This window comes from Cynoglossus semilaevis, chromosome 7, assembly GCF_000523025.1.
Source record: "Cynoglossus semilaevis isolate Cse_v1.0 chromosome 7, Cse_v1.0, whole genome shotgun sequence".
Classification (NCBI taxonomy): Eukaryota; Metazoa; Chordata; class Actinopteri; order Pleuronectiformes; family Cynoglossidae; genus Cynoglossus; species Cynoglossus semilaevis.
The window spans coordinates 12892309-12912357 of record NC_024313.1 but is presented as its reverse complement, the minus strand read 5'-3'; the positions used below and the strand labels follow the sequence as shown (position 1 = coordinate 12912357).

At 42.6% G+C, this 20049-nt stretch overlaps 2 protein-coding genes across 4 annotated transcripts; one reads left to right on the top strand and one right to left on the bottom strand.

Annotated features, from left to right (window-relative positions):
* Positions 1 to 1834: 1834 nt before the first annotated feature.
* On the bottom strand, positions 1835 to 11042 carry tdrd15 (tudor domain containing 15). 3 transcript variants are annotated; one of them, XM_008313515.3, is made up of 6 exons: positions 10906 to 11042; positions 9360 to 9426; positions 4011 to 9107; positions 3704 to 3823; positions 2885 to 3610; positions 1835 to 2000 (listed from the first exon to the last, which is right to left on the bottom strand). In XM_008313515.3, the coding sequence occupies exons 2-4, from the start codon at positions 9410 to 9412 to the stop codon at positions 3721 to 3723; spliced, it is 5253 nt and encodes a 1750-aa protein (XP_008311737.1). In that variant the 5' UTR covers positions 9413 to 9426; positions 10906 to 11042; the 3' UTR covers positions 1835 to 2000; positions 2885 to 3610; positions 3704 to 3720. The 3 variants fall into 3 exon arrangements, with proteins under 3 accessions (XP_008311737.1, XP_008311735.1, XP_008311738.1); XM_008313513.3 differs by lacking the exon at positions 10906 to 11042 and adding an exon at positions 9833 to 10093; XM_008313516.2 differs by lacking the exon at positions 10906 to 11042 and adding an exon at positions 9728 to 9794.
* rfx6 (regulatory factor X, 6) lies at positions 10960 to 19852 on the top strand. The gene is made up of 19 exons (XM_025056816.1): positions 10960 to 11142; positions 11853 to 12021; positions 12252 to 12375; positions 12609 to 12670; positions 12759 to 12836; positions 13121 to 13148; positions 13224 to 13331; positions 13589 to 13858; positions 13949 to 13998; positions 14106 to 14265; positions 14356 to 14506; positions 15096 to 15205; positions 15308 to 15425; positions 16346 to 16468; positions 16898 to 17104; positions 17191 to 17497; positions 17585 to 17952; positions 18467 to 18667; positions 18935 to 19852. Exons 1-19 carry the CDS (start codon positions 10977 to 10979, stop codon positions 19126 to 19128), a joined length of 2994 nt encoding a protein of 997 aa, XP_024912584.1. The 5' UTR covers positions 10960 to 10976; the 3' UTR covers positions 19129 to 19852.
* Positions 19853 to 20049: the final 197 nt, after the last annotated feature.

The following is a 20049-nucleotide window of genomic DNA, read 5'->3' as shown; positions in this document are numbered from 1 at the left end:
TGTCCTATCAGCAAATTTGGGAGGCGCTGCAGAGTTCATGTGTCATGTAATGTAAGAGTTAGAATTCTGATCCCTCGACTCCAGACAGACGTTAAACAACTGAAATTTAAATCAGTGATTTGTCACACGGTACACTACAGTACCGTACGTTATGTTATGTTACACACCAGTCTGTTCTCAGACTGTCAGCGGGTCGATGAGTCGTAACACGAGCAAACATTTTACAACCATCACCGAGCCCGAAAGTATTACCACTTCCTTCCGCTTTTAAAAGGCACAGCTGTGCCTCGTTATCCAATCACAAGCGTCCTGCACCGAATCTACAATCCACCAGGTGACAGTGCAGGCTCATCAGTTTGTTCATGGGAACACATGACTCTTGCCATATTATTGACGTAATGGCCGGACTTCGTTGTTGGCGGAGCTAAAACGAACAACCGACCGCATCACCAGACAAAATTTCATCCTAAAATGTGTTCCTCCGCTAAACTGCCTTCGTGGAACATGAATAAAATAGAACGAAGAACAGCAAAACGAACGCACTTCGTTTAAACACTCGCTATGTAGTAAAAACAATAGTTTGTAAGCAAAGTCACTAAAACGGTAATGTTTGTGAACAAGCCGCATGAATTTCTATCGTTATTTTATTTTTTAAATTGGCTTTTATTCTCTTTAAAAACATCTATTTTATTCACGTTTGAGCCACTCTTGTGGTTCAAACGTACAACTTCACTCATCGACGTTTTGGCCGGACCTCGTTGGTGGAGCTAAACCGAACCACCATTCCTACACTACACTTCACTCATGGAACATGAATAAAATAGATATCTTTCGATAGAAGAACAGCGAATTAAAAAAATAAAATAACGATATAAATTCATGCAACTTTTTCACATGTATCAACGTTATAGTAACTTTGCTAAAAAACTATTTTTTTACTACAAAGCGAGTGTTTAAACGAAGTGCGTTCGTTTTGCTGTTCTTCGTTCTATTTTATTCATGTTCCACGAGGGCAGTTTAGCGGAGGAACACAATTATGATGAACTCTTGCATTTAAAATGCAAAAAAATGTATTATTCATATGAATTAACATGCAAATAAAATGCATTTTTAAATGTTTTCCTTTTCCTCTCCCCCTCCATTGGACTACTGCGTCCAATGGGAGGAGTCAGGGGAGGAGCTACCCAAACCCTTTTTTTAAGTAAAAAAAAGGGTTCCGGAATCGAACCGAAACCGGCATCACTGTCACTGCGCCAACCGGTGCTTGGTACGTTCACGGCAGAACATGGTAATGTGGTTTAGCTCCGCCAACAACGAGGTCCGGCCTTCAGGTTGTCTGCACGATTCGCCCTCCGGTGGCTTAAACGTGCAACTGCATATATAAACAAGTTCCCTCCATGTGTCTACTCCATGTGTGGCTGAATATTAAACCAATAGGTTATTGCCCTCTTGTGGCTCAAACGTGCAACTTCACTCATCGACGTTTTGGCCGGAGCATTTGCACTTATTCCATTCATTGTGCTTTTATTGTGAACTGTGTGACTGAAAAGTCTGTAAATGTCCCAGAATAAAGAAAATTATTTGGACCATTGTGTGGCTTCATTTCAAGATATTTGAGGAAATATGAATGCGGTTTCTCATTGCCTTTTAGGGCATGCATTGTCAAGGGTATAGGTAAGGTAAAGAGAAGAGAAACAAATTCAAAAAAAATTTGAAAAACTTTGTTCAAGTTTTTTTTTTTAAGTTATTTGTTTCTTTTAAGTTAATTTTTTCAGTTTTTAAAAAACCAACCAGAATACTTCCACAATGAACAGAACAATAATAACTTTTAGTCTTTTATTTGTAAAACAATTCACATTTACAACATACATTTAATCACAAAGTCCAAAAATACATGTATCATTACATACTCTACACTACTGTCAACCACGGGCTCACAGGATTCAACAATGGTCCCATCATCAGGAGTGCAGCAACTTGGTTAAACCTCTTCTTTTGGCCTGAAACACAAGATGAAATAAAGACAATGTTACAAAGCACTTCAATTAACCACTACTTAGTACTCTAAAGAATTTCACAAGACAAGAAAATGCAAGACAATACCATGTTAAAACTCATTAACAAAAGCTTTGAAGTGCATTAAGGAACGTCACCTGATGGGGAACATGTGAATATTTCTCTACATAAAAATGCTAGTTTTAACAAAATGGTAAAATTCTTGTGTAAATTCGTAACATCGATAATTATGTGCCGCCTTCTTCGTGCATATTTAAAGTTCCAAAAATATTTTATATGAATATTTCAAAAATAACCCAAAACACGCCTTACCCTCCTACCATGCCTTACCATCGTGAAAAAATCCCAAAAAATAAAAAGTCCCAGAAATGCCCTAAAATGCAGGATTATGTCGTAAAACATGCTGCCAAGTGCATATTTAAAGTTCCAAAAATATTTTATATGAATATTTGAAAAATCACCCAAAACACGCCTTACTATAGCCTTACCATCGTGAAAAAATCCCAAAAAATAAAAAGTCCCCAAAATGCCCTAAAATGCAGGATTATGTCGTAAAACATGCTGCCAAGTGAATATTTTGTTTAAAACGCCAAAAAATATTTTATATAAATATTTCAAAAACCCCCCAAAACACGCCTTACCCTCCTACCATGCCTTACCATCGTGAAAAAATCCCAAAAAATGAAAAGTCCCAGAAATGCCCTAAAATGCAGGATTATGTCCTAAAACATGCTGCCACGTGAATATTTTGTGTTTAAAGTTCCAAAAATATTTTATATGAATATTTCAAAAATAACCCAAAACACGCCTTACTATAGCCTTACCATCGTGAAAAAAACCGTGAAAAAAAAACACTTTGGGTTCTTACCTTCCAGACAGTCGGTACAGTACACTCATATGTTGAGGTGCTCGTATCTAGAAGCAAAGGCACGTTTAACTCCAGAAAACAGACAAAACATGTTTTTAATTGCACACACACATACACACACAAAAATATAATATATCAGGATTCCTGTGATAAATTAAATCAGAACACAGCATACTCAAAATACTCGTATGTTGAGAACACATTCATAACTCAAAATACTCATATCTCGATGTTTCACTGTGTGTGTGTGTATATATATATATACAAATTTCTAAATATATATACAGTATGTATATAGCTGGTATCTTGAAATACTAGTATGTACTAGTATCTAGGCTGTGAGACTGCTCTACAACAAAGTTTTAGAAAACTCAAAAGAAGAAATTGAAAATGGAACTAAAAAAATTTTTTTTCAAAAAAGGACACTTGGTGTTTCTACTTGTACAACATTTAACATTAGTTATTATGAATGTACAAGAATGACATCTTACACAGAAACAACTATATAAAACTCAGGAGAACTTGGCGCCTCTACAGCCCAGTTATAAAATGTTTAAATTCAAACCTTATTTTCTGTTAAAAAATTTAAAAAAAGACTAATAATAACGTGCCAATGTTTTGTTCAAGTTTAAACTTTCACGTCACTTTTTAAACTTTTAACTTTTTGTCAGAGGATTTTAAACCAATGACTTCAGGACATCCTGTGGTCTCCTCCTGCCGGGACACCTAGAACAGAAAAACACACACAGTGTTTGAATGACAACAGAAAATGTATCAACATAGTATGACACACACGTTATTATTATTATTATTTCTCACTTGGTCCTGAAACAGAGCTAAGTGAACGGTGCTCCTCTGTTTCCTCTGTTTCCTCTTCCAGGTCTTCTGAGGTCTGACGTCACCTCAGCCTCTTCTGTGGAACAGAACGGTTCCCGGTACCTGTGGACAACCAGGATTTGTAAACACTTTCTGCAAAGCTCAACTTTAATTATTGTTCTGTTCAACATTTGGGTCATATATCAGAGTTTAAAATCTTTTCTGTCTCAACTATGATAAGCCAAATAAAGAGGTCAACACGCAGTAATGTTTGTGTACAAGTACTGTGACAGGACAGACTAAATCCTACCTTAGCCCCAGCATGACGTCCTCAAAACAGGCGTGTCCACCTTCCACCAGGTCATTGGCAACGTGGACACCGTCAGCCACAACGTCCACCTTCCAGAAAGACTCCCCCAGCAGTTCTCTGAAGGTGATCTGAAGGTTCTTCTGCTCCAGCTGTTTTTGGAAGTAGACGGCAGCTTCATCTGTCCACTGGTCCCGCTTCCCCGTCGGCCTCACGCCTCCCAACCTGCACGGATACGTCACTTTCGGCAGTTTGAGCAGCTCCTCCGGCAGCCGCTTCAGTCTGACGTGGTCTCGGTGTGGAACAGAGTCACAGTGGCCGTAGTCCACCAGGTTCAGGTCCACCCTGGTGCTGGTCTGAACTATTTCCGCTCTGCAGGACCTCATTTGGGAGCCTGTCTTTAACAGGCAGCAGGTACCAGGGACGATGTGTGACTCAGGGAGAGGAGACAGCTCCTCGGGGAGGTCGTCCAACAGGTTGGACACCTGGTTCATGGAGAGGATCAAGTCTTCCAGAATGACATAAAACTCAGAGGGTGTTTTGACGGCAGCAGCAACGCCAAAGTACTCTCTGTCCATGTCCACGGACGCAAAGAGGAGTTTCTGAGGAGGAGGACAGTCCAGATGAGGTCCTTCTCCAGTGGTCTTGAAGTTCTGATTAGCGTCCGTCCTCACTGGAAACAAACGTCTGAGGTCTGGTGTCACTGCTTCATCAACAGGTTCCCAGTTGCCGTGGTGGTCAGTCAGAGAATGGACCGTGGTCTCCAGCCCTGTTCCTGACAGTCTGACACTGAAGCTGTCCCTGTGGACGGGCACAACTGTTTCTATAAGTCGGTCCGGTTCACATGATGTCACTTCCTGTATGATTAAAGGCGAGCCTTCAGCCACTACCTCTTTTTCAGGGTCTTCACCAGAACTGCGTTCAACATTTGAAGGGACTTCAGCTTCTTCAACAAGAACCTCCCACACAGATCCACGCTGACGGACAAAGTCGACCACGAGAGGCTTCTCCGCCACAGTGTCAGTGAACGCAGCTCCGTCTTGGAAAGTGCTTGGATCCAACAGTGAACAGTGAATGCTGAATCTGGGCTGAGTGAGGTACTCTTTGGGCAGGACGTAGATTTTCTTCTTCTCCACAGCAGCAGTGCTGCCATAGTCGACAAACTCCACCACAAAGGAAGAACTTCCCTGATGATCCTTCACAACACATCGATACAGAGCTCCATCTTCCTCGTACTCGGCCAGAGCGAGGTCACTGACCGTCACAGATGTAGCAGTCTCCAGGGAATTCCTTAGGGCAGGCGAGTTTAGCTCCTCAGCCATTTTCAGGATGCTTGGTCCGTCGTCTGACAAATAGAGGTAGAAAGAGGTTAAAGACTGGAAGTGAGACATGAAGCAGTCTGCTCTGAGCCCGGTGTTAACCTTCTTCTCAGGCAAACATGATAACTGAGCTGCGTTAGTGTCCTTCTGTGGTATGGATTTTGAACTTTTATCTAGATCCCTTCGACGCTGGGCTACGTGAGATGTTTCCACAGAGGAAGGTTTTGTCCCGTCCACCGCCTCTTGTTTTATTTTTGTGTCTTTGGCCAGAGATTTTACGTGAGCATTATGTCTCTCTTTGCTCATTCTTTGAGATGGATGACGACTTTGAGGCGTCCTGTCTGGCTTTAGTGACAGAGACTTTGGAGCTCTGCCTTTTCTAGGGTTCCTTTGATTAAACCTGAACCATGTGTTTCCTGAACTGGGTTTAGTTTTTCTACTAAAACCAACAACTTCTTCTGTTTGAGCCCTGTGTCTGAAAATCAACTGCTTCACTTTTTTGTTAACATTAACATCTCCATCAAACAGCTCAACGTCAAACGAACCATCCTCATTGCTGCGGTGTATGAAAGCTTTGGTCTCCTTGTTGAGGACGGCGTCGCTGAGCCATTCTTTCACGTCAGCATAGCTCTCCTGCTTGCACACTGAAACCAGGTGGAATCTCATCGCCTGCATTGGTGTGTAGAGAAGATCAACTGAGTCTGTGGGAATGAAGAGGACCTGGGCTTTCTCACATATGTTTTCATTTCCATAGTCCACAAAAAACACACTGAGGTGTAAAGGTGACTGAACTGCATGAGGGAAGCCTCTGTACCATCTGCCGTCCAGGTATTTAGCCAAACACGGCTTCCTCACCACAGCTCCGGCGCTGGCCTTCATCATCTTCTCACTCTCCTCCAAGATTGTGTTTTCAAGGTTGTTGATGATTTCAGTGTTTTTCTTGAGGTGGCAGAAGACCTCCCACTGACTGCTGACGTGTGTGATGAAGACGTCTTCGTCATTCCCTGGTCCTAAATCATAAGAAGAGTACATGAAAGACTCGGGTGAAATCACTGACAGGTTCTTTGTCCAGATTGTTGCTTCTCTTGCCAGACCTTGCTCCATCAGCCAACTTTTTAAACTCTGCTGTGTTTGTGTGCTGTACAGATCCACAACATTGTACAGACCTCTGTCCTTAACATTCACCTGAGATATTATTTTACAGCTTAACTCTCTGCAGCTGTCCATGACAAACCTTTTGACGGAGCTACATGCCTCTGGACTCCAGTGCCAACTGTCACTGTCTTCAGCAGCTTCCACCAGATTGAAACTGCAGCACCTAAAGGCTGGTGCTTCTAAAGTGACAAACTCTGGCAATATTTCTTGAAGATCCTGCTCCTGCACCTGGAGGGTGTAACCGTAGTCTACCAATACCACCTTAGCGTGACCATCTGTCCTCTCTGTGATAAAAGCTCTGCACCATCTTCCATTCACAGTCGTCTTGACAACACAACACGGGAGCGTCTGGAGTGGAACTGTGTTGGTCGAGTAATACTGCTGGATCTTGTCCATGAGTTGGTCCAAAGCTGGGATTTTATCCAGAGGCAGGCACCAGAAATCGGACGGAGAGCTGATGAAGGTGCAGCACACTGCAAACTCTAACCCAGGTTGGACGCTCAAAGATTTGTAGTTTTTGGAAGCTACGGCTGTTTTCCTTACTTTCTCGTGCACCTCCTCTGATTTTCCTTGATAGGGGGCCCATCGCTCTGGAATCAAGTTCATGTTGGACCCTGCACCCATTCTCTGGACGTTGGTGTCCTCCAACAGCTGCTTGGAACTCCTGTTCCAGCATTGTGTTTGATGAGAAGCCAGCAGGTGATCAGTGATGCTCTGCTTGTTGTCACAGCCCATCTCATAGAGATCAACGATACATTTGTTTTTTCCTATGTGGACGACACGAACCAAAACAGCCTTGTTGGACACAGTCTGTCTGAAAGAGCCCGAGACGCTGCTGGACCAGAGATCGTCCGTGGGCAAAATGTTAAGGGTACAACAGATGGCGAACGGTGGTTTTCTGGCCAATGCCTCAGGTATTTTCTTAATCAACATGTAAGGCACCTTTTCAGTGTTTCCATAATCTAAAAAAAAAACTTCCGCTCCGTGGTTAAGAATGTCTGTGACTATGGCCCTGTAAAAGTGCATGTCCTCCTCGTGCACGGCACAGCAGAGTGAACCAGGCTGAGGAGACTGGATCACCTCTTCATCCAGTTTAACTCGACTAAAGTGATCTGCCATGTTCTCTGTCATTTCCATGAACTCATCACTGCGTTTCTGTGTTCTGATCCAGAACTGACTTGGATTCTGGACGTGCGTGACGTATCCCACAAACACAGCTCCAACCTGCACCTTTTCTTCTTCTACTGTTTTCCCCAGCGCTTCCTCAATAACTGTGTCGAAGTACAAAGAGCCATCTTGACGTGACAGTTTTTTTAGGTCTAAAACAGCACTGACGTCACATTTAGTCGACTCCTGAACAGACTCTGGCTCATTCAAAGGATTATCTTCAGCACCAAACAACTTTATGTTGCAAAGGTCATGTTCCTTATCAAAACTACAGATTTCCAAATCCAACACTGCTCCAAGCAAACCGGCTTTCAGAAAACTCAACTGCTGGTCTTTAACAGCTTCGTCCTGGTCCTGCAGGCAGGAAAGAGAGCATGGGAATGCCATGACAGGTGTGGAGAAGAGGTCGGGAGGCAACCTTTGGATATCCTCTACTTTTACTGATTCATAGAAGCCATAGTCAATGAACAGGACTCTGACCTGAGAGTTGATAGGGAGAAACGGCACAAAGCCTCTGTACCATTTCTCATCTTTGTGTTTGACTGAGCACAGTATTCCTACATTTGCTGTGGCCTGGCCGTAGTCCTTGACTGAGTTCCTAAAAACTGCAGCCAATTTCGTTGACATTTCCAAAAGCTCTGTCGTCTTACTGACCATTTGACAGTAAAACAGTTTGGCACTGACAGCTGCAGAGACACGCACTTTGACCCGAGCCCCACATCTCAACCTAAGTCTACAGAATGACAAGAAATCTTTGTATCTGCGCCGAGCGGGTGGTTTAAAACTAACCTCTTGTTTTTCTGGCTTTTCAATAATTAGGTCTGGAACTGGCCCCAAATTCTGTCGGACGGGCACCTCTGTGAGCATCTCCACCAGGAATAGGAACGTGTTTGTGTCCACATGTCTCCCAAAGCCCTGTCTGACGAGGTCATTGTTGACGTCTGGAGCTTCAAACAGGAGGACTTCGTGAGGAAGAAGGGCTCGGCCGTAACCTGTGACTGTTTTTCCAATCAGGCTGAAGAAATAATCCTCCAAAACAGACTGTGAACTACTCTGAAGCAGCAGGACATTTACCAGAAATCCACTGACTATTTTTGGAGGTAGAATAAACAGGTCTTTGGAGCATGATGACAAGTGGGCAACGTCTACACTCAGGACATTCCCATGATCTACAAGGAAGACATCAAACTGGTCGTCTTTTCTGTTCTGAACCCTTCCTCTGTACCAGGTGGCAGAAGCTACATCTTCCACAAGACAAAAGTCTCCAATATCCACAGCAATGCTTGTTTTTGGCGTGTTTCTTATTTCATCTTGTAAGATGTTATAGTCCAGTTCACATATGGTGAGGTACTGGGCCTGGAAGTGGATCAGAGTGGCTTCGGGGTTCCAGTCCAGATGTGTTAGTTTGAGGTCAAGTGGCCAAGGAACACATGAAGAAGGAGTACCAGAATCTGGAGAGCTAAATATGAAGAGGTTAAAGTATCATACTGGTAAAACAAAAACAAATTATTCTGCAATGCAAACAAGCTCTAATTGCATTCACCTACACTTGGCTTCAACATCAAGTAAAGAAAAGTGAAATATTTAACATTTACTATTAGGAAGAGTCCTTAATATTTTATAAGGAACAGTCTTTAATTAGACTACTCCGTGAAAGCTTGTTCAATATTATAATACATACGTATATAATACAAAAAACTGATTTACTTACGTTTCATGTTCACTGAACTGCGGCTGCATGGCAGCAGTTTTATTCGAAGTCATTTTCCAAACAGAACCTGGGTAAAAATAAAATATTGAAACTTATTTATTATTTTTTATTTATTTACATGTTTTGCGTAAAATTAATAAATGCAAATATTAATGGGCGTAAGTAATAAACGCACGAATGATAAATTCTCAGAAAGTCTTTAATTTGATTAACTGGATTTTTAATTGTTGTTTTCAGTAATAATACCTTTCTCATCTGCTAAATTTAGCCTTATTTTTAAATAATGTTCTGATCAACGTCACACGACACGACCATAAAGCTAACGCGATATTTAGCATTTAGCGGTGACAATATCAATCAATAATTACCGTTGCGCGACCAGTAAAAGATTCCGTACAATATTTCACACCGCTGTAACAATCCTACATAGTTACACATCACATATTTCATTCAAATGTACACGTTTTTCTTACCGTTTTCTGTAAACATTAACCGGAAAGTCCGGTTAATTAGAAGATACCCCGGATGTAGTTTCGTACGGTTACTTGCCTGATTTCTGAGTCTAAACTCAACTCTGCCAAAGATATCACGAGCGTTATAAAAGCTTGTTGTTTTAAACTATTCAACTATGCCTTTTTTATCCACTGTTTTTATTTTCGTTGATAACAACTAACGCCACAATAACAACTCCGCGTCCTTATTTCACCGAACTCGTGCTCCCCCAACTGTTCGTGTTGTGCACTGCAGATGAACTAAGAACTAGCAGACGCTATTCTTACTGCTGTAAATGTAGAAGGAATAATATTTTATTTTATCAAAAAAGTAATGTTTAGAATTTTAGGTAGAAAATAAATAAATGAATGATTTATTAACTACTTAAGTTATTTTTGCTCCTATTTTTCATTTACACATTCGATTTAAAACTAGGGACAAAACCTGTACGGTGACGATTATTGACTGCTTAACAGATGAAGTTGAAACAAACAAAAAAAAAATCTAAATTAAAAACAAATCTGGTGAAATTTCCACTTTTTAGAATGCTTAAACAATGACACATCTTAGTTCCAAACTAGAAAAAAAATAAATGCAACATATTTTAGTCTTTTTTTTTTCTGATATCCTACGTTTGTGTTAGAAGGACTCGGCTGAGTGTGCCAGGCTGGGCGGACGGATGGACAGATGGGGTTTTCTGTTAATGATTAATAACCTGGATTAGCCCAAGTCTTCTGTAAATATGATGAATGCACCCACGGCTTCATTAGCTCTGCTTTCACACTGGCTCTACATCAGCCTGAGGTGGACGTAAACCCAGCATGGATGTGACTTCTCCTGCTTTGTGTCATTTATTTTCAACTGGTGCAGCTGGTGTGAAATAATCGCGATGCTGGAAGCAGTGGTGACGTATGCAGACTTTTCCAGGACTTGATTTAGAGATTTTTTTGTTGTTGTTGTTGTTGTAGGGAACAGGTTCTAAATAGACCAGATTTAAAGTCTCCGAGGACAAATGATCTACAGTGGATTCTTTCATTCCCTGTTTCACACTCACCTCAGTGTTCCTCCTCCTGGTTTTCCTCGTTTTTCTTCTTTGGTTGGTGTCAATCTTCTGACGTGGACAATATGCCGATGAAACGCAACAGCAGCAACAGTGACGCTTCAGTCAGGAATGGACTTCTGCTCATTCAGTCTTTGACCAGGACTTTGTGTGAATCAGCTGAGGACAAACACACAGATTTAAATGGACAGACACAGTTCTCTCGAGAGGATGACTCTGGGATTAAATCAGGTAATAAAGCAACACAAAAGTTAGAATCTATCTAATACATATGATACTGTTGAAAAAACATGCTTAGACAATTGATATCCATTTTGGTTTTTTATCTGCCCTTGTTTGTAGAGACTTATTTCCAGTTAAAATCTATTAATCCTAAAATTGGTAGATGAGTTGTCCAGGTAAAAACAGTAACTGGAATTAACCACAAGATGGTGGTAAAGCTACATGTTCCCTTGACGGAAATGTAGTAATAGGTGAACACAAAGCCACAAAAGGACAGAAACAAATTTATAAACTTTAAGTGTCTTTTTTTGTAGCATTTGTTTTCGAATTTATGTTTAACCATTGTAAATAAAAAAATAAATACATAAAATGTGCTGAAGTAAGCACATAATGGGAAATGTATTTGATGGACATAAATACATAAAATGTGCTGCACATAATGGGAAATGTATTTGATGGAATGTTGTTATAGAACTCCACTCAAGGTCAGAAAATTTACATTTTAAATTATTTATACTTTTAATTTAGACATTAAAAAATACATAATTCTGCAAAGTGTTGTTGTATGAAGTCAACTTAAAACCCTAAAAAATGTAACCAAATAGCAAATATTCCAATCGAGGTCTTTTTCACTTTTCTGTCCTTGTTTTTATCCTAATGTAAAGTGAAAACTACATGTGTCACCACCTGGCAGCTAAAAGCACATCTTTCCACAGAAGCTGAAGACAGTAACGAGACGGTGTCCTCTGAAGAAGACCAGGACCTGTTGGACTCAAACACAGAGTTGACAGTCAGTAAACCCAGCGTCTCCTCCTCCTCCTCCTCCAGGAGGAGCATCGGTCAGATCATCAAAGATAAGAAGAAGCAGACACAGCTCACTCTGCAGTGGTAGGACCTCTGCCGTCCATGACGACTGTTACCTTTACGTCCACTACAGCTGCTCGATGTTTCAGAAGTTGCAGAACGACTTTAGGTTCATGCGTGTTCAGCAGTAGTTTCCATCCATGGCCTTTTTTCCCTGAATGTCCTTTACCTGTTAATTAATTTCATGGTAATGAACATTATTGATCAATGCTGATTAAACTAAGGGAGATTTTTTTTAACAAACATGTGACCAGGCTGGAGGACAACTACATCGTGTGTGAAGGTGTGTGTCTGCCTCGCTGCATCCTCTACGCCCACTACCTGGACTTCTGCAGGAAGGAGAAACTGGAACCAGCCTGTGCTGCAACATTTGGAAAGGTACTCAGAAACCTGGAAGCGCCCCCTTGTGGCCAAATATAGTCTAGCTGATAATTCCTACCTTTTCATTTCAGCATTCCACTTTGAAAACTAATAATTAAAACACTGAATTAAATCAGAGCTGACTATTGTATATTTTCTGGCCGTGTATTGGACCAGAAGAAGTCACCTGGTCCAACACTGACTGACTCCCAGGAAAATAACTCAACACTAACTCTCCCTCCTCTCATCAGACCATTCGCCAGAAGTTTCCTCTTCTGACAACCAGAAGACTGGGCACCAGGGGGCACTCTAAGTAAATTGACATTCCAATTTTGTAATTTAATGTTAAATTCTAAAAACTGAGTCGATCCGTGTACCTTAATGACATCTACCCTTCCCAGATACCATTACTATGGGATTGGCATCAAGGAGAGCAGTGCTTATTATCACTCTGTGTATTCTGGTAAAGGTCTGACCAGGTAACACTGCACCTTCTCCTCTAACACACATGTCATTTATCACATGTTATTATGGGAACTGAAAGTTAAATTTGAAATTTGAAATCTATTACGGTCACTTTTTGAATCAAATTCATTATTAAATGGTAGAAAATACTTTTAAGTAGTTTTTTGCCATTTACTTTAGACAAATCTGAAGTGAATGGCATTTTGGGTAATCTGTATTTTGGGTAACTAAGCTTTCATTTCTGTGACAAAGCCACAAGTATTTGTACGTTCACCAACGTGTTGTTTTTCTTTTGCAGATTCTCTGGGAGCAAACTTAAAAATGAGGTAAAAATTATTTTATTTTTAGATTTTGACTTTACTTTCACAAGCCTCTCAAACAGACTGTGTGTTTTTTTCCAGGGGGGTTTCACCAGAAAATATTCCCTGAGCTCGAAAACAGGAACTTTACTCCCAGAGTTTCCAAACGCTCAGCATCTGCTGCTGCAGGGAAACGTCTCCAGAGAGAAGGTTGGTGATCAATCTAGTGTTTACATGAAGTTTTTTTATTGGCTACAATGGCAGCAAGTTTTACCGTCAATTTTCTGCCACGTACATCGACGTTGGTATTCTTTCTACTTAAAATACAATTTAATTTCATGTATTTTTTAGATTTATGGCCTCCTGCATCTTTACCCCCCCCTCCCCCCTCATCTGTTTGTAGAGATGTGTGTAATAGAACTGCAGTCACTCATGTGTTCTGACTCACCCGTCTGCTCCTCACCCAGGTGGAAACTCTCATCATGATGTACAAGACTCACTGTCAGTGCATCCTGGACAACGCCATCAACATCAACTTTGAGGAGGTCCGTCACTCAGCCTCACATCAGGGTCGACTCTGGGGCTCGGTCAAAACACTGTTCACACAAAGCTTTACTTTCCAGATCCAGAACTTCCTGCTCCACTTCTGGCAGGGAATGCCTGACCACCTGCTGCCCCTGCTGGAGAATCCTGTGATCGTGGACATTTTCTGTGTCTGTGACTCCATTCTCTATAAGGTTATTGTTATTATTTTTTTACATTTTTTAGCAACGTGTCCACGTTGAGAAGTTGACAAGTCCATGGTCCGCTGTCTTTTGTCTCTTCAGGTTTTAACTGATGTCCTGATTCCTGCTACGATGCAGGAGATGCCAGAAAGGTTTGTCACCAAAACCACCTCATTGTCATGGCAGCGACTGAGTTTTTCAAAGCACCAGTTCTCCTCACTGGCACTGTTTTTACTGTGTTTCCCTGTTTGTGTCCCAGTCTGCTGGCTGATATCCGTAACTTTGCCAAACACTGGGAACACTGGCTGGTCTCCTCTCTGGAGAACCTTCCTGAAGGTCTGGCAGCAAAGAAACTTCCCATCGCTCGACGCTTTGTCTCCTCTCTGAAGAGACAGACCTCGTTCCTGCACCTGGCCCAGGTACAGGAGACACGAGTTCATTACAGCTAATAATAAATATAATAATAAACGTTTCACCCAGCGATTTCTCCTCTTACCTACTTTTCCCAGATCGCTCGCCCCGCTCTGTTCGACCAGGCCGTGGTCACCAGTATGGTGATGGACATTGACAACGTGGATCTGAGCGGCATCAGCTCTCAGCCTCTGCTCAGCATCAACAGCAGCGCAGACCAGGACCCCGACCCCGACCTTTACTCCGAGTGTAAGAGCACGTGTACGTTTCAAACGTCACCGTGACGGCCGTCGGTGTTCCACGTACCTGTGCAGGGATTGAAAAGGTCGTAGATGTTAGAGTTTCAAGTTTAATTCAGCTTTAAATCAGGTTCTCAGCAATCATTTGTGTATGGTTTGTAGTTTTTCTTCAGCCCTTTTTCTTCTGTGAAATATCTTTGTGGAACCTTTTAAATATTTTTTGGGGATACATTTTGCTCATCATTGGCTAATTTCCTTTACATTATTTTAGTCAACTTCATTTGAAATGACAAATCATTTATTTGGGCAACTCAGTAAAGTTCATGAAATCTTTTTTGCTGTGTTCCACGTTTATTTGTCAGTTTTTTTGTCATCATTTCTGTAACAAAAACAGAGTAAATGTTTTTCAGCCGACATCTCTTTGCCAAAGTATGGTGATAATATTTTGGGCACTGACTGCTCTGAGCTGTTTTTGTTACATTTTCTTATTCATTTTACTGTGCACATATATTGTTGTCTGTTAAATATATTAAATAAGAGTGTGTCCTTCATAACTAAAAGCTGCCTCTCTCTCTCTCTCTCTCTCTCTCTCTCTCCAGACGACTCCATCTCCGTCTTCCAGGAGCTGAAGGAGCTGCTGAGGAAAAACGCCACAGTGGAGTCTTTCATTGAGTGGCTGGATTCTGTTGTTGAGCATAAAGTCATCAAGGTAACAGATGTTCAATCACCTCAGTGTGTGTGTGTTTTATAAATGAATCATTTATGTATTTATGTCAATCAATTTGATCCATCTTCATTTTTTTTTTGAAAGCCTGGGAAGCACCACCACAGAACGGTGAAGAAGCGAGCTCAGGACTTCCTGCTCAGGTGGAGTTTCTTTGGAGCCAGAGTGATGCACAGCCTCACACTCAACAACGCCTCCAGCTTTGGTAGGAACATCTCCACCACACCAGAACATCTCCACCACACCAAAACATCTCCACCACACCACAACATCTCCACCAGACCAGAACATCTCCCCCAGACCAGAACATCCCCACCAGACCAGAACATCTCCACCAGACCAAAACATCTCCACCACACCACAACATCTCCACCAGACCAGAACATCTCCACCGCACCAGAACATCTCCACCAGACCAGAACATCTCCCCCACACCAGAACCTCGCCACCAGACCGGAACATCTCCACCACACCACAACATCTCCACCAGACCAAAACATCTCCACCACACCAAAACATCTCCACCAGACCAGAACATCTCCACCAGATCCTTAGATTTAAAATACACTACATTTAGTAGTAACTGCTGCTTTAAAACAGGTCTACAGGTCATCCAGGTCAAAGGTCAAACACGGGGAAACAGCTGTTTTTCAAAATAAAACATAGATTTCACACTGAGAATCAATGTTTCTCTGTGGCTCAGTACTGGTCTGGTGCCAGGTGGTCAGGGACTACAACCAACACACACACACACACACTCACACACACACTCACACACACACACAGTTACAACAGCATCATAAATTGTAATAGCTCGACTCAGCTCTAACACACACAGCCTTATCTGAGGGTCGTGTGACCTCTGTTTAAACATATGTGCACAAACAAACATATATACATACATACACACACACTCACTCTCTCACTCTCTCACTCACTCTCTCACTCGGCCTTTGTGTACATGGACAAACACTAACCATTCGCCGCCTGTTTCTCCCAGTGAAGCTCAGACAAACACCAGTCTGATCTACAGCCGGAGGATCGGCTGCAGATTCCTGTGTGTTTATACAAGCGTGTGTGCGTGTGTGTGTGTGTGTGTTGTGTTTGACCTTTGTTCTTGTACAGGTTCCTTCCACCTGATCCGGATGCTCCTGGATGAGTACATCCTTCTGGCTCTGGAAACGCAGTTCAACAACGACAGGGAGCAGGAGCTGCAGGGTCTGCTGGACCGATACATGAAGAACGCAGGTATCAGAGGTCACTGGAAAACATGGAGGTTAAAGGGATATTACACCATATTTACAGACAACACGGAGCATTCACACAGACAGAGGGTAAATTACAAACGTAGAATTTTAAATAATAATATTCATTAATTAATATTAATATTATTCCCAGCATCAAACGGTGAAAAACCTCTTATGTGTAGCAATAATGTTTTTCCAGGCTAACCCAGTTAACATCTGCTAACATGTAGCTGTTTTAGCTAGTCAAGTTAAAGTTAAACAAGAAGGAAAAGACAGCTGCCGATTGATCAGCGAGTAAAATAATATTTAGTTTCCAGAACATTCAAATGTCTGAGGTTGTCCCCTCGTCTACGGCCCCTGCATCACTTTTTAAAGGTATCCTTTCCCAGGAACCATTAGCATTAGCATTAGCATCTCTCCCTGCTCTCAGATGCCAGTAAAGCAGCGTTCATGGCCTCGCCTAGTTCTTGCTTCCTCGCCAACCGCAACAAGAGCAGCGCTGCCATCGACCAATCAGTGAAGAACGAGTCTCCAGGAGAACACACCTACGTCTCTCTGTCCATCAACCAGCAGCAGAGTCTGGAGACCAGAACCACCGTCTACCAGGGGACGGATGTGGCCGCCTTCCCTGCATCAGGTTAAAGGACATAATGTCGCTGTTGGACAACATTAAAGAAGACGTGTGTCTGATGTTTTCATCTTCTGTCCTGTTGGGGTCCTCAGGTGCTCAGATGGACTTCTCTCAGATCAGTGGCCCCCTCATGACACCCCCCATCTCTCCAGCAGCCCTGGTTCACCGTGGCTCCGTCATTAACCAAGGACCAATGGCTGGAACCAGGCTTCTGACCTCCTCTTCCTCCTCCTCCTCCTCTTCCTCTGCACCTTGTCTGTCGTCTCTCAGTGCAATGACCCAGCCCAGCCCCTGCTCCTCTTACCCAGAGACCCTGTACCACTGCTTGGCTCAGAGCAGCCCCAGTTACTTCACCACCTCCAGCTGCTCCTCCACCTCCAACTACCAGACTCCACTCAGGTCAGGAACCCAAGATAACAAAAAAAAAAAAAGACCTGATCCTGTCAGCCGTTTCCAAAACCCCACAAACTTTTCTTCTTCTCTCAGGTCTCAGAGCCAGAACCTGTGTCTGGCCTCTGTTCAGTCTCCGACCTCCTCCCTGACCTACAACCTCCCAGCCTTCACCGACCAGCAGCTCAACAAAGACTTGTTCTACAATCATCACCCTCCATCTCTTCATCCTTCATCCACCACCAGCGCCACCTGCTCCCTAACCACACCTTACGGCTCCACACTGCGACCCACGTCAGGCTACGCCCCGGGGTCAGACCCGGCTCAGGCCGACCAGGGACTGGACGTTCAAACTGCAGCTCAGATCCTAGACTCCGCCGATGGGTTTTGCTTTGCCGGGGCCGGACTGAACCACTCCGGTGGTGGTGGATGTCAAGGACAGACGTATTCTACCCCAGGACAAGGTAAGGACTTCAGGATCCAGTCTAAACCAAGCAGGGGTAAACATTATTTATATATTATTATGTAAATAAAATGTAAACAAATAAAACCTACACAGATTTGTTGTCTGCCGCGACCTAGTGGCAACAACAGATATTACAGTCTACTCGATGTAATGCATGGAACAGAAGGATTGACATCAGTCTTCACCAGACCTTGTCTACATTAGAAATCCCAGCGGGCTGTATCTGGGCCACCAGCCATAGTTTGCCTCCGGTCGGGTCTAGACTAAACCGAGGGCTGGGTCAGTCTACTCGATGTAATGCATGGAACAGAAGGATTGACATCAGTCTTCACCAGACCTTGTCTACATTAGAAATCCCAGCGGGCTGTATCTGGGCCACCAGCCATAGTTTGCCTACGGTCGGGTCTAGACTAAACCGAGGTCTGGGTCTTGGTGGTCTTTAGAGCTGCTTTATTAAAATAATCACCTTGATAAAAAAGAGAGCTCACCTGTCAACGTGTGCTCACTGTCAGGTTACTATGGCAACAGCAGCTACATGGACAGCCAGCGGATGACATCACTGGTGGACCAGCACGTGTCAGTGATCAGCAGTGTCAGCAGCCTGCGACCTTTCACCTCCACGTATTCCGATATCCACGACCCGCTCAACATCCTGGACGAACCGGGACGGAAAACGATGGGAGGCTATTTCACAGAGACAGACACAGGCGCAGGTCAGTGTGGTCCCAAAGTGGGGGGCGGGCCCCAACAGAGGGCATGGAGATATTGCAGAGAGACAGTTGAGAGAGAGTTTCCAGTTGCTCTCAAACATATCATGGACTAAAAAAGGTCCAGTTTTTCATAAAAATACTGTGATAAATAAATTCACAAAAATGCAAAAAAAAAAAAGAAAAAAAAGAAAAGAAAACGAATGCACAACTAAGTCAAATTCTGCATTTTTTGAACGCACAACTAAGTCAAATTCTGCATTTTTCCACCAGATCATTCACTGACATCATCTGGATCCGCCCACTGCATGTTTGGAGTGCCTTCTTCTTTCACGTCACAGGAGGTGCTGTTGTCACAGCAGCGTCTGACATCATCAACCTCGTCATCGTCCGCAGACGTGCAGGACTTGGTTTCCTCGCTGCCTCCCATTAACACAGTATTCATGGGTACTGGAGGAGTACAGTGACCCGGGGAACTCAACATACTGTTATGGTACTGGAACAACACAACATGTTTGTCATGGTACCGTTAGCTAGTTCAGGTAAGGAAAAGACTGTGGGCTTCTTCAGGTCTGTGTTACCTGGAAAGACACACGGCAGCGAAGAAAACATAGTTATTTCCTCTGATGTTGTTGAACCTCGCAGTCTGATCCGACCGTCACTCTGACACATATATTTAATGATATATTCACCAATGTGTTTTTCACTTTTTCAGTCATGACAAAAATAATATACTGTATATTTTGAAGCACAAACAGCAGGTAAATACATATACATAAATATATATATATTTGATGCTGAATGTTTTTACGTTAAGCACCGTTACAGAATGTGATCCATGTCAGAGGACAATCGTACCTGGAGACGGTTCAGTGGACAGACTGAGGGGACTAAGATACCTCTGGAGGACGGACTGATATTTGTAAAAAAAAAACAAAAAAACAACTGAAGTTGTTCAACTGTTGTTCAACTAATGGACAGTTCAGATCATAATCATTTTGACATAGTAATTTTTTTTATAAGTTTATAAAAATGTAAATTCCCCCTTTAACACGGACAAATTGGCCAGAGTCTAAAATATTCCTGTTTGATCTTCATTAAAACCCACTGTAAACAGAGGCCGACTGTTTTCTCATGAATGGTAGCTGTGACGTACCTCCTCCTCCTCCTCCTCCTCCTCCTCCTCCTCCTCCTCCTGGTCAGGTTTTATCTCTGGAGGTAAAAAAAAAAAAGAAGAAGAAAGTCAATTTCAGGTGATGGTCAGCGTGGCAGGAACAGATGGTGGTACGTGTAATGATTACAGAATGCACAGGTTAAAATACTTTAATTACTGAGTCAATAATGGCCACAACAATCGCTGCGGCCTCGGTGTAAAAACAACAGACGGC